The sequence below is a fragment of the Rhinopithecus roxellana genome, chromosome 13, assembly GCF_007565055.1.
Source record: "Rhinopithecus roxellana isolate Shanxi Qingling chromosome 13, ASM756505v1, whole genome shotgun sequence".
Classification (NCBI taxonomy): Eukaryota; Metazoa; Chordata; class Mammalia; order Primates; family Cercopithecidae; genus Rhinopithecus; species Rhinopithecus roxellana.
Window position 1 is genome coordinate 71,444,610 of NC_044561.1, and position 13,291 is coordinate 71,457,900.

Here is a 13,291-nt window from a genome sequence, read left to right on the forward strand (position 1 = left end):
AGACCAGTCACCACGCCTGAGCAGAGCCGGGTGGCTTTTTTGTTGTTGTTGTTGAGACGGAGTCTCGCTCTGTTGCCCAGGCTGGAGTACTACCGTAGTGGTGCAATCTTGGCTCACTGCAACCTCCACCTCCCGAGTTCAAGAGATTCTCCTGCCTCAGCCTCTTGAGTAGCTGGGATTACAGACACCCACTACCATGCCCAGCTAATTTTTTGTACTTTTAGTACAGACTGGATTTCACTATGTTGGCCAGGCTGGTCTCGAACTCCTAACCTCAGGCAATCCACCTGCCTCGGCCTCCCAAAGTACTGAGATTACAGGCATGAGCCACCATGCCCGGCCTTTTTTTTTCTTAAACTAAGGACAAAATCGAATTTCCTCTCCAGTCTATGACACTGTCCATCACTGTATGGAGAGGAGCTGGACCCCAGTCCCTAAAGCAGCTCACACTCCCTTCGTGGGGCTGTGCTGTGTGTTCTAACTGACACCAAAAGCAGAGATAACAGGAGGTCAGTGGCCAGGCGTGTTTCCCTTCGGGAGACGCGGTACATGTGAAACGGCACTTCATGGAGTCTGAGCGCGACTACGCGGCGGTGCCTTCCAAGCAGTATGTTCATTCTCACGCACGGCACCTCTCCAGAAGGCAGGTTCTGGAACTGAGAGCTTTCTAGATGGCGCAGCTTTGCCCTCCATCAAGAAATGGCTGCTGTGTGGGGATTTCAGACTCTCTACATCCTGATGAAAAGACAAAACCTGCCACATTGCTTCTCAAAATCAATGGGTCCGGCCGGGTGCGGTGGCTCAAGCCTGTAATCCCAGCACTTTGGGAGGCTGAGACGGGTGGATCACGAGGTCAGGAGATCGAGACTATCCTGGCTAACACGGTGAAACCCCGTCTCTACTAAAAAATACAAAAAACTAGCCAGGCGTGGTGGCGGGCGCCTGTAGTCCCAGCTACTCGGGAGGCTGAGGCAGGAGAATGGCGTGAACCCAGGAGGCGGAGCTTGCAGTGAGCTGAAGTGAGCTGAGATCCGGCCACTGCACTCCAGCCCGGGCGGCAGAGCGAGACTCCATCTCAAAAAAAAAAAAAAAAAAAAAAAAAAAAAAAAAAAAAAAATGGTTCCTAGAAAAGGGAGAGAATGATTCCAGATGCAGCTGTGCAAGGAGATGACCGAAAATAAGCGAGTCAAAGCCCAGGGCTTCCTGCACCAGCAGGGCTGTATCCACACTGGCTGTAGGCCCCGTGGCCCGAGGCTGGGCGAGGGAGAGCCGCGGCTCAAGGACAAGCCTTCACAGAAAACTCTCCTGTTTCTAGGTCACCTCAAGGAGTAGGAAAGCATCAAAAAAATCACTAAATGGATTTACCCTTCTAGGTCTGTCTGGTGCATAAGCAGAATTTTCCTTTTTAAATAAAAGCAGGTGATTAGAAAAGGTGTCTAACAGTACACATGAATACTACAACACAAAAAACACTTGGGATCCGGAGGAGGCTGAACGTTTCCATTAAATAAATATTGAACATTTCAGGCTTGGTACATTCCAATTCATTATGTAGAAAATATGACACCTCTTTTGAACTATCACTTTTATTTTTAAGTTCAAGAACAACTAGTTTTAAGGTAATAAGTATTCCAAAGCTCTAGGGGGGAAAAAGCCTTGCCAATACTTTCTGGCTGTTGAATATATTATCTGGTACTCACAACTAAAAACAAAAAATTGAAATTCACTTGATTTTTAAAAATATGTCTAGGCTAACTCAAAGAAAGCGAGAAGATTTATTAAGAAGAACCCAGAACCTGGAGTTTCCAGAAAAGAAATGGCCTTGCCTGAGGTTCCCTCAGATACTTCCAGCCATGGGGGCCAGTGACTATGTATGACTCTAGGGCACTGGGGCCCACAGTTTATAGCAGCAGCCTCTGTGCAACCGAAATACAGATAAATTGGCTGGGTGTTGTGGTTCATGCCTATTAGTAATCCCAGCACTTCGGGAGGCCGAGGTGCAAGGACTGCTTGAGCCCAGGAGTTCAAGACCAGCCTGGGCAACATAGCAAGACCCCATCTCTACAAAAAAATAAAAATTAGTCAGGCATGGTGGTGCGTGCCTATAGTCCTAGCCACATGGGAGGCTAAGGAGGGAGGACTGCTTGAGCCTGGTAACTGGAGGCTGCAGTGAGCTATGACTGCACCACTGCACTGTAACCTGGGTGACAGAGGAAGACCCTGCTTTGGATAAAAAAAAAAACAAAAAACGGAAAGAAATACAGATAACCCCCTCGCTGATACTGGACGCCACAACACGCGGTTCATCTGGACAAATTCTGCATATTCATCTCTCCTGCTGGGGCCCAAAGGCTCCCTGCGCCCCTGGCAGGTGAGTTAAAGGCAGCAGCGGCCTGACAGCCCTCAGCGCCCAGGGCTCAGCTCTGCCCGGGGATGCCCCGGCCCTTACCAGCTTGGCCTTTCTCAGGTGGTCACCTCTCCTCTCCTGCTTCTTGAAGGATTCATACGAAACGGGATCTATGCCCCACAAACATTCCGTCCATTTGCCATAGATCACAAAGAGCTTCTTTTTGCTGTAATTAAATGGGATTTTTAAAGCCAAGTTTTAGTCATTACAAACCATTTGTCTAAACACGTAGCACCTTAATTTTGACCCTGGAATAAATCCCCCTCAAGCATGCTTTCTTACGCATTTTGGGACATCTCTGGACATAAATCCAAAGATGAAAATTTGCATTCTGGGACCATTCTGAGCATGGAAAGGAAAATGAAGGGCTGGCAACCTAAAGGACGGACAGCCCACGGGGCTGCAGGAGAGGGGAAGGGATGGAAACCCAAAGGACAGCCGGCCCTCGGGGCTACAGGAGAGGGGAAGGGGCAAAAAAAGAGCGAGCGTTTTAAAATGTGAAGCTGCAGGCGCCCACTCATCATTTCCAACACGCTGAGCGTGCTGTGTGTGTCCTCCAGCCCTTTTCTATCCATCGGTGCAGTCAATGCTGCTTGATCTTTGGTTCCCCACCTGCTTGTTTCATCAATAACAACCCAGAGACCTTTGCAGAGTGGCCACCAGAGCTCTCGATTCCAAAAGGGATGAAGCCAAATAGTGCAGGCTCCATTTTCTTTCTCTTTTCGCCTCTTGCTGGGAAGAGTCAACCACGACCACAGACCCCCTGGAAGTGCAGCTCTGACAGACTCGGGACCCAGGAGGGGAGGGTGTCTCTCAGCCCTTGCAGAGCCAGCACATAGACACGGGTAACTGGGCCAGGCCTCACCTAGCAGACAACCTGGGGACAACAACTCTCTGTCTCCAAGGACAGAACACCCTTAAATTTAGGATGGAAAACCGGAAAACCAAAACACATTTTACATGCACTCACTGAAGGTCAGTGGGTCTGGCCTCAGGGCCCCCGCCTAGTTCTGGAAAACCATGCTGTACATGCGCTCACTGAGGGTCAGCGAGTAGTAGCCTCGGCGTGCCCACCCATTTCTGGAAACAGCCAGCTGCTCTCTGGGCTGAGTTCCAAGGGGGAGAGGCGTCAGGCACTGTTCGACTGCTGTCCCTTCTAGGTCCACACGTTGATCCTCACATGTTTTATGGGAGAAACGGTCAGTCATAAGCCTGGCCATTTTATTTTATAGGCTGTTGAAACAGGTGCATTTCTGGTATATACTAGAGGGTGGACGGAGCAGAAACACCAACTGTCTTATTTTTTTTTGAGACAGCCTATTGCTCTGCCGCCCAGGCTGGAGTGCACTTGCGTGATTTTGGCTCACTACAATCTCCACCTCCTGGGCTCAAGCGATTCTTGTGCCTCAGCCTCCCGAGTAGCTGGGATTACAGATGTGCGCCATCACACCCGGCTAATTTTCGTATTTTTAGGAGAGATGGGTTTTAGTAGAGACGTATTTTTAGTAGAGACAGCCATGTTGGCCAGGCTGGTCTCGAACTCCTGACCTCAGGTGATCTGCCCACCATGGCTTCCCAAAGTGATGAGATTATAGGCGTGAGCCACTGCACCTGGCCCTGTTTTACATTGGGGGCTAGTTTCTAATGGGAAATGTCTAAATTTTAGGAACTAGAAGGAACTTCATGACATTCTGTGGCTCAAATTCCTTACTGGAAAAAAAAAATTTGAGACCCAGATTACAAAGTAATTAATCCAAATGGAGAGAAAAAAACTGAAAAAATTGTTGAAACAGGTACTGACCATTTCTCTGCTCACAAAAACTTGTGAAAGTCCCTGATTCAGACTGGAGTGAACTGGTCACGTGACACGGACACCCCACCAGCTAACACAATTTGAGTCTCGCCTGACAGCGTGCATGGGGTGCCTGCCGGGGGAGGAAAAGCGCAAGGCCACACTTCCCACCTCAGCTCTGCCGCAAAACGCAGTCTCGTCTCATCTCCCAGTGAAAACGGCTGACTTCTCAAGACAATTTTATCAAAAGAAGATGGCCCCAGTAACAAGCCACCTAGAAACTACATTCAAAAATACCCTTTATTTCCTTGTATGCTCAATAACAAAATGTCTTTCCAAAACAAAAAGGAGTCATACTTCTGGACCATGAACAGATGACACTGGTGTACCCGCGTCTCGTGCACGTTGGCACATGCAGGCCCAGGAGCACCTGAGCCCTCTAACGTGAACACACAGGCTGCAGTGGTGCCCCATGAACCACCTGGCAAGGACCTACTTTTTGTCTTGAATGTGTCCTTCCACCTTGTGAAGTTCTTTTCCGAATAATCCACACGGTTTAAAGTGAAGCACACACTTATGTCCAGTTCTGTGGGAAAAACAAACACAGGTTTCTGCTGCAAGACAGCAAACAGCCAGAAAGGGCAACTCTGTAACGGGAGAAGCACAATGGAGGACCCTGGGGCAGGCAGGGGCTGACTGCGAATGGGTGCGGTGGGCCTTTGGGGCGATGGAAGTGTTCGAAACTGGAAATGTTGGCAATTGGAGCGATGGAAGTGTTTGAAATGGGCTGTGGGGATAGCGCCATGATTCGGTCAATTTATCAAAAATCACTTAAGTGTCCACTCGGAACAGGTGAATCGTATGATGCATCGATTATACCTCACTAAAGTGGTGAAAAGGCAAAGCCCACCAGTCATAAGCTTCCAGGAACAGGGCATTCGAGCTTGGACAGTGGCCAACGGCTGTGGACGGCCACCGCGCTGCACTTGGCAATGACACAGCTCTTCGGCATAGCTCAAAACCTTCAAGTAACGACCATGACTAAAAATGAGGTCGTGAACGAGGAGCACCCATGGCCAACACCGGTCAGAGTCAAATCCAGGCAGCTGCTATGCCTGGGCTGGCAGGGACACGGCAGGAGCTCGTTGAGGCTGAGCTAAAACCCACCAGGAGCACGGACACTCACGCTCCCTGGCTCACCCATCCCCACCCGGAGCCTCGCACTCTCACCCAACAGTGGGGTGCTGTCACCTGTGGTTTAAAATCTCCACTGTCCCATACTGCTCTATCCACAGCTTCCCGATGATGACATTGTGGACACAGCAGGTGGGGTTGGTCCAGGTGTAGGCTTCGTTATGTCTGCGAAGACACCGGAAAACAAGCGGTCAGAGAGCAGAAAAGCCAAGACACGACATGACCTAAGACGCAACGACCAGGCAGTGCTGGGTCACAGCAGCTGGCACCCGCAGGACAGCAGCATGCTGCTTTGAAGCCCCTGCGACGGAGGCTGTGTATTTAGCATGCGTTTGAAATGCACTTCTTCTTTCCTTTGTAGCACCTACAAAGCTTTCTACTTAAATGTCAAGACATGTTAATAAGCAATCAAAGAAGACTGAACAAAGAGAAATGGCTTTCCTGTGAAGTCGTCAAAAGAAAAGCCACCTCCCCAAACACATATGGCAGTAATGCAGGGTCCCGGGCATGCGGCCCTGGCTATCTGGGGAGCCAGCATGTGGCTGTGGAGGGGTGCAGGGTTTTCACCGCACTCCACGTACTTGTTTCTTTTATTCCTCATCCTCCCAAATGGCCCTGCCCAAGAAGAAAACACCCCACAAATGTGAGGCAGCACATCAGCAGCCCCATGTTTTAAGGGACTATGTGGAGGGGCCACAGTGAAGGCAGAAATCCACTCAGAACAGGGTAGTTTGCAACACGTGTGGAATTCTCTGAACTTCCTGGGGGTGGAACCCAAATGCGTTCATCAGCAAGGTGTGCAACTTTATCAGCAAGGTGTGCAAATTTTCATTTCTGTACGCCTCTTCCTAAGAAAGCAAGGCCACTGCACAATAGGCACAAGGCTGCACCAGCCCCGGGACACACTCTCAGGGGCTTCTCCAGGTCCTTGTGGAACCTTCTAGCCACCATCCAGGCAGGGCCAATGTGAAGCAAAACCCACATCAAATGCTTCATCAGGCAAGGTGTCGTTTATTACTTATTTCTGTATGTATTGTTAGGACCTGGTGCCTACAACAAGACCGTAGGCAGCAGCTTGGCAAGACTCGCATCTCAGGACTGGTGGCCCAGGAGGACACCAGCATCTGGTCTGTGTCTGCCGGGTCTTAGCGGCCGGCGTTTGTTGGAGACTTGTGTTTTGCTCTGAGGGGTCTTTGGTGGACACTGGCTTGGGGAGCATTCAGGCTGAGAGTGAAGAGGGGCAGTGAGCGGCTTCTCAGAGGGCCCCTCCAACGCTGTTTCAAATTCCAACCCTAAGTCACCCCTGCCACATGAGCACAGGATGGGGGAGTGTGCAAAGGGCCACTTCCCTGGCTTCCTTCTCAGCTCTCTCCCCCGTGGGAGGCAGGACCCTGCAGCAAGCAGCCCTGAAGGGGCCCTGCCAGCAGCCAAGAAGGGGAGCCGGGACACAGGCACCATGGGTAACCCAACCCTCATCCCTACCGCAACCACACGGTCCCCAGCCCTCAAAAACCCTGCCAGACTAGTGTGAAAGCTGCTACATTTGGGGCTATTAGGCAGTAAAAGACAAGGAATACAATGAATGATGACTGAAAGGGGTGAGAATTCCGACTGAAAGGGGTGAGAATTCCAACTGCAGAGGTGAGGGCGCCCCCCAGCAACACGGAACCCTGGTCAGGAAGCTCATCTGAAGACGTTTCTGCTGTGGGGAGGTCACCATCTCAGGAGAAAAATCACAGGGTTTCCTCCTAAAGGAAGGTTTTCCTCCACATCACCAGCACCCATTTCAGTTTCTACAGGAAGCGGTTCTCAGCAGGACGCACCAATACTCACTTGAGCAGCTCCAGTGTGATGGTGCCTCGGGGCTCTGCCTCCACGCTTTTGCCCCAGAACTTGAGCTTGGGGTAGATGGAGCCGTGGAACAGGAAGTCATGGTTGAGGCCTTCCGAATGGAACGCACTGATGGGGGGATGGTGACTGACCTGTTCCGATATAAATCTGAATCCCAAATCTTCCCTAGGTCCAAGAAAAAAAAAAAAAAAGAGAAACAGACACGTTAATGGCAGCAAAATAAAAGAAAGGGCAGCTCAGACATCATGCAGAGCCCCTCACGGGATGCTGGGAAGCAGGGGCCCTCCGTGCCACAAGATGTGGCAGAAACACCCAACACTGTCTCTCCAACATCACACTCGGCCTAACGTTGGCAACAGACACACACATAAACATGGCTTCCAGAGCACATCTGACCCACCCAGAGAGGGCAATGGTGCAGGAGGGGGCCTCCACCCCAATGCCCCGCTCAGTCTCCATGGGACCACCCGAGCCACAGCGCTGTCTCGCCAGAGGTGCCCAGAGATGTGGATAAGTGACCCTTACAGACCCCTGACTCCAAACCCTCAACCCCGAGGGACCCCCACTGCCCAGGAACTCAGGACCCTAAACCCTTTCTGAAGAGGGTGCCCCTTCCTCGCCTTTCTAACAGGCCCCTGAAATTTCCGAGATGGAATGGCTTATACCCCAAAATATTCCTGTCCAGGAAACAGGATTTTTAGTATACTCTCTTTTTCAATCAAAATGTCAGTTTTTAATTGTTCCGGAACTATGAATACACCTACAGGTGTAGTCATTAAAAATTAGAAAAGCTAAACCACATAATTACCAACTTAACTGGAATCAGAATTTCCAGTCATTACAGAGGAAGGAACGTTGAAAAATTAGATTTTAAAAGGTTGACTACCAAGGTATGTAATTTACAAAATGAATACTTGTCTAAGAAAGGAATGTGTATTTTTAGCTATAACAAGGAATCTGTAGGGATCCAGGGTATTGGGAAAGGACTTGGTTCACGTCCATGGCCCCTAACCTGACAGACTGCCAAGGTCTCACAGACGCACAGCACATGGCAGACACTGGCAAGGACGATCTGGAAGTGCATGCGTGACAGACGACGTGTGTCGGCGTTAAGAAGGTGCATAGCTTGCTTCCAGCTGTGCAGCAGGAGCTCTGGCCCCGGGTGCAGCCCCTGGGGAAGACTGCTGGTGGCACGTCCCACTCCACCCAGCCCAGGGGGCTTGCATTTCTTTCACTCACAAGGCTTCTTCTCTATCATCTAGAACTTCTTTCCTATTCTGATTTATCTTTTTCTTTTTTTTGAGATGGAATCTCAAAATCTCTGCCGCCCAGGCTGGAGTGCAGTGGTGTGATCTCGGCTCACGGCAACCTCTGCCTCCAGGTTCAAGCGATTCTCCAGCCTCAGCCTCCTGAGTAGCTGGGACAGGCACATGCCACCATGCCCGGCTCATTTTTTTGTATTTTTTAGTAGAGACAAGTTTTCACCATGTTGGCCAGGCTAGTCTCGAACTCCTGACCTCAGGCGATCTGCCCACCTCAGCCTCTCAAAGTGCTGGGATTACAGGCGTGAGCCACCGCGCCCAGCCTGATTGCCTGATTTATCTTCTTCAAGACATTTTAATCATTTTCTAAGAGCCAATCTCGTGAATGCCTCCGACGGCGGCGCAGCACGCTGACCAGAGGACGGGAAGGCTGGCAGCAGCAACGGACTCAAGAGCAATATCGAGAAAAGGAAGCACACTCTGCATGAATTCAGAACAGAAGACTCCCTCACAAGTGATTCTCGTGGCCAGTCTTTCCCTTGTCTAGGCCTCAGCCTCCCCTTTCCCAGAAGCAGAAGCAGGGCTGCTCCCTGCAGCGTGTGCCAAGACCCACAGTCGCCTGCTGGACCCTGCTGTCACCACGCCACACTCTGTCCAAACTAGTCCTGCTTGCTCAAAGGCAATGACATCTAGAGAACAGGTGCTCGGCTGCCCACTGCCAGCCAACTTCTAAATCAGACGAAAAACAAAAAGTTGGCATTCACGCATGGGCAGCGTGTGGGTAAGGACCAGCAGCTGACCCAGCCAGGATGAGCCAGAAATACTAGAATTTGAAGCTGTGACTTCTCCAAACTGCAGAGTGATTTATATACAGAAGTGCAGGAAAGCCTGTACTACTAACAACAGCTCCTCCCCAAATGATCTGACAGCCAGTGCTGACACTCACACCTTCTAGGATAAACATGGGCACACACTTTAAAACTCTTTTTTTTCTGAGACAGAGTCTTGCTCTGTCGCCCAGGCTGGAGTGCAGTGGCCGGATCTCAGCTCACTGCAAGCTCCGCCTCCCGGGTTCCCGCCATTCTCCTGCCTCAGCCTCCCAAGTAGCTGGGACTACAGCTGCCCACCACCACGCCTGGCTAATTTTTTGCATTTTTAGTAGAAACGGGGTTTCACCGTGTTAGCCAGGATGGTCTCAATCTCCTGACCTCGTGATCCGCCCGTCTCGGCCTCCCAAAGTGCTAGGCTTGAGCCACCGCGCCTGGCCACACTTTTAAACTCTTTACACACCGGAAGAAAGCCCATTTGAAGCAAACCAAATCCCACAACCACTTACTCACTATTGATAAAAATCTCAACCATGGCTGCGTGTGGTGGCTCACGCCTGTAATCCCAGCACTTCCGGAGGCCAAGGTGGGCAAATCACCTGAGGTTGGGAGTTCAACACCAGGCTGGCCAACAAGGTGAAAGCCTGTCTCTATTGAAAACACGAAAATTAGCTGGGCATGTTGGCATGCGCCTGTAATCCCAAATACTCAGGAAGCTGAGGCGGAGAACAGGGAGAGTTGCTTGAACCCGGAGGCAGAGGCTGCAGCGAGCCGAGATCACGCCACTGCCTTCCAGCCTGGGCAACCGATGGAGACTCCGTCTCAAAAAAAAAAAAAAAAAAAAAATTCTCAATCATTAATAACACATAAAATACAATAAAGGGCCCCAAAACAGTGACCTGAAGTTTCAAAGGAACTGCACTTCTTTGAACCAAAGATGCCATTAATTGCACTGCACACCATTATTTTATGAAAGAAAGAAAAAAATGCTGCAAATGAAACTATGACTTGGGCTGGGTGCAGAGGCTCACACCTGTAACCCTAGCACTTTGGGAGGTGGAGGTAGGTAGATCACTTGAGCTCAGGAGTTCAAGACCAGCCTGGGCAACATAGCAAAACACTGTCTCTATTGAAAATACCAAAATTAGCTGGGCATGGTGGCGCATGCCTGTAGTTCCAGCTACTTGGGAGGCTGAGGTGGGCAGATATCTTTAGCCCAGGAAGTTGAGGCTACAGTGAGCTGTGATCATGTCACTGCACTTCAAGCCTGGGGGACAGAGCAAGACCCCATCTCAAAAAAAAAAAAGGAGTACGAAACTGACATGTTGAAGTGCTGCAACATGAAAAATGTGTCTTAGAATCCATGAAACACTATAATTTAGAAAAAGTTTTTAATATCACAGGAAAATTATGACATACTGTTAAATAAAAAGGGATACAAATTAACATCATATTTTGAAACACACACAAAAGAAAGTCTAACAAAATGCTGACAGCTATCTTTATTTTTTTAAAGAGACAGGGTCTGGCTCTGTAGTCCAGCTTAGAGTGCCGTGGTACGATCACTGTAACTTTGAACTACTGGGCTCGAGTGATGCTCCTGCCTCGGCCTCCCAGGTTGCTGGGATTATAGGCGTGAGCCCAGTCAGTTATTGTCTTTTATGGGATTATGCCTGATTTATCTTTTCTACCTTTCTCAATGTTACACATTTACTATAAAGAGCACATTCTTATAATTAAAAAAACAAACAGACTTCATAATAAAACAACCCAACAGAATATCAACTAACCCAGAATCCAAATAAGAGGCTAATTGTTTTGGCTCAACTCCCTTTTTCATAGAAAAATAATAAAACAAGATGATAAAGGAGGCTGCCTTCCCTCCCGTCTGCACTCTGTTCCTGGGCAGGGAGGCGTGCAGCCCAGCAGCCTGTAGCAAACAGCTTGCATTCTGCACAGCAGGCTTGTCTAGATAACCACCCACGCCCCTCCAGCAAGCTCCTTCTCCCCAGGCAGGCGGAGCGAGCTCTGTGTGCTGGGCTACCTCGACAGTCAGAGGAGTGAAGAGCGTCCCACCAGCAAGCTCCTTCTCCCCAGGCAGGCGGAGCGAGCTCTGTGTGCTGGCCTACCTCGACAGTCAGAGGAGTGAAGGGTGCAGTTGAGAGTGCCCTGCCCCTCCCTCCTTCAGTACCATAGCTTAGCCCTGTCACAGAGACAGGGGCTCAACTGTGCTCCGCTGACTCTCCCTACACATCTGCCCGTGGGCACCTGCATGCATCTACAAGAGAATGAGGGGGTCCACGGGCGGTGGAATAAAAATCATTTCAGACATCACCAAATGGCCCTGAAGGAAGCCACACACATCTACTCTCTCATCCACAGCCACCCGGAGCCCCAGCCAGGCTGCTTGATGGCTGAGGAATTACCACACGGCCACACTCATGCTGTGGTCTGCCCTGCTTCTGACTTCCTTTGTTGGTTTGGGTGGGCACTGTCACCAGGGCAGAATCCCAGGATGATTCTGTGAATAACCACAGCGGTTCCCGGGGCAACCAGGTGGGTGAAGAGAACCCCAACCAGTCCTTCCAGAGGTCCAGCCACAGACAACGTGATATGGGGCCTGGCTGGACCTCTGGGGTCAGAGTTCTGGGACTTGAAGTCAGTCTCAGGTCTGTAAGCTGAGGGCCACCAGAGACAGGAGGGAAGCTGGGGGGACTCTAGGAAGGGACAGCAACGCTGCCTAGAAGAAAGTTCCATAGGAAGAAGTTTCAGTTATGTCTGGAGATGAGGCGTGGTCTAGTTAACTCTCCCTTGGCCAGGGCCGTCTGACCCTTGCTAAAACTCTGGGGAGGCTGTGTGGTGGCAAACGTGGCCTTGGGAGTGAAGCTGCTCTTTGCAATCATTCCTGTCTCTGGATTTACCTGCTTTTTCAATAGCATTCACTGAATACTTTGCTAAAACAGCCTAGTTTTGCTCATTAGTACCTATTTCCATTTTCGGTGAAGCTCACAACAACCCTACACATTTCACAGACGTTGCACACACACACGGAAGCGTCTACGGTACACGCTATCTCCACGCTTGAGTCGAACACACTAAAATGTCTCATTGCCAATGCTTTACACTCACTCAGACATGGTGGCACTGCTAGCACAGCACCCCATGTGTGTGAAACATCTCGCCTACAGCATCCAAACGCTTTAGTGAGCTCTTCACTCAAACAGTTTATTCTCAGAGCAGAGGAATCAATGCGAGCAGAGGAATCAATGCTAGTGAAAGAATCAAACCCATCTGTCTTCCAAGGAGTCCCATTTACAAGGTATTTATGATGGGCCTTTTCCTTACCTGACTAACTCATACGTTTCTCCCAAGAGTGGATTAAATGGTTTGCCGGTCCTCTCCCACTGGGAAGCCACGGCCGAAACAGCAAAAGCAGCCACAGACTGTAAATAATCCACAGGACAGGAACAGCTTGTTAGGAAACGCGCCGGAGAAGACAGCCTCTCGTGGAGGGCGGTGGGCACCTGGTTTCTGTCACTATTGGTTCCGTGTGATTTTTCAATTTTCTCCGAGCAGTGCGTCTGAGATTACAGGACTTCCAGGGAACGCCCTTCATCACCCGCCACTCCCTCGACAGCACAGAAAGAAGGAACTGGGTGCTGCCTTCCACCCCCGGGGCCGGGCCCCTCCTGGCAGATGCTGCTGCAATGTCAGTCACTCTGTCTCACATGCACACACAAGGCTACACACTCAACACGCACACCCCGAGCATGCATTCACAGAGGCATGCACACACACACACGCACAGGGACACACACTATGTGCGCCCACAGTCACACACTTGTATTTTGTTATTTTTTAGACACAGGGTCTCACTCCATCACCCAGGCTGGAGTGCAGTGGCGTCATCGTAGCTCACTGGAGCCTCTAGCTCCTGGGCACAGTGATCCTCTCTCAT

General features: G+C 50.3%; 1 protein-coding gene across 3 annotated transcripts in view; it reads right to left on the reverse strand.

Moving 5' to 3' along the window:
* Positions 1 to 13,291, reverse strand: part of OSBPL2 (oxysterol binding protein like 2) — a 60,250-nt gene that overhangs the window by 9,616 nt on the left and 37,343 nt on the right. For all 3 annotated transcript variants that reach the window (XM_030914850.1, XM_030914848.1, XM_030914849.1), the window contains exons 6-10: positions 12,679 to 12,776; positions 7,227 to 7,409; positions 5,451 to 5,558; positions 4,696 to 4,785; positions 2,450 to 2,573 (exon numbers count right to left, since the gene is read on the reverse strand). In XM_030914850.1, the coding sequence (XP_030770710.1) occupies positions 2,450 to 2,573; positions 4,696 to 4,785; positions 5,451 to 5,558; positions 7,227 to 7,409; positions 12,679 to 12,776 (603 nt within the window). The remainder of the gene's footprint in view (positions 1 to 2,449; positions 2,574 to 4,695; positions 4,786 to 5,450; positions 5,559 to 7,226; positions 7,410 to 12,678; positions 12,777 to 13,291) is intronic.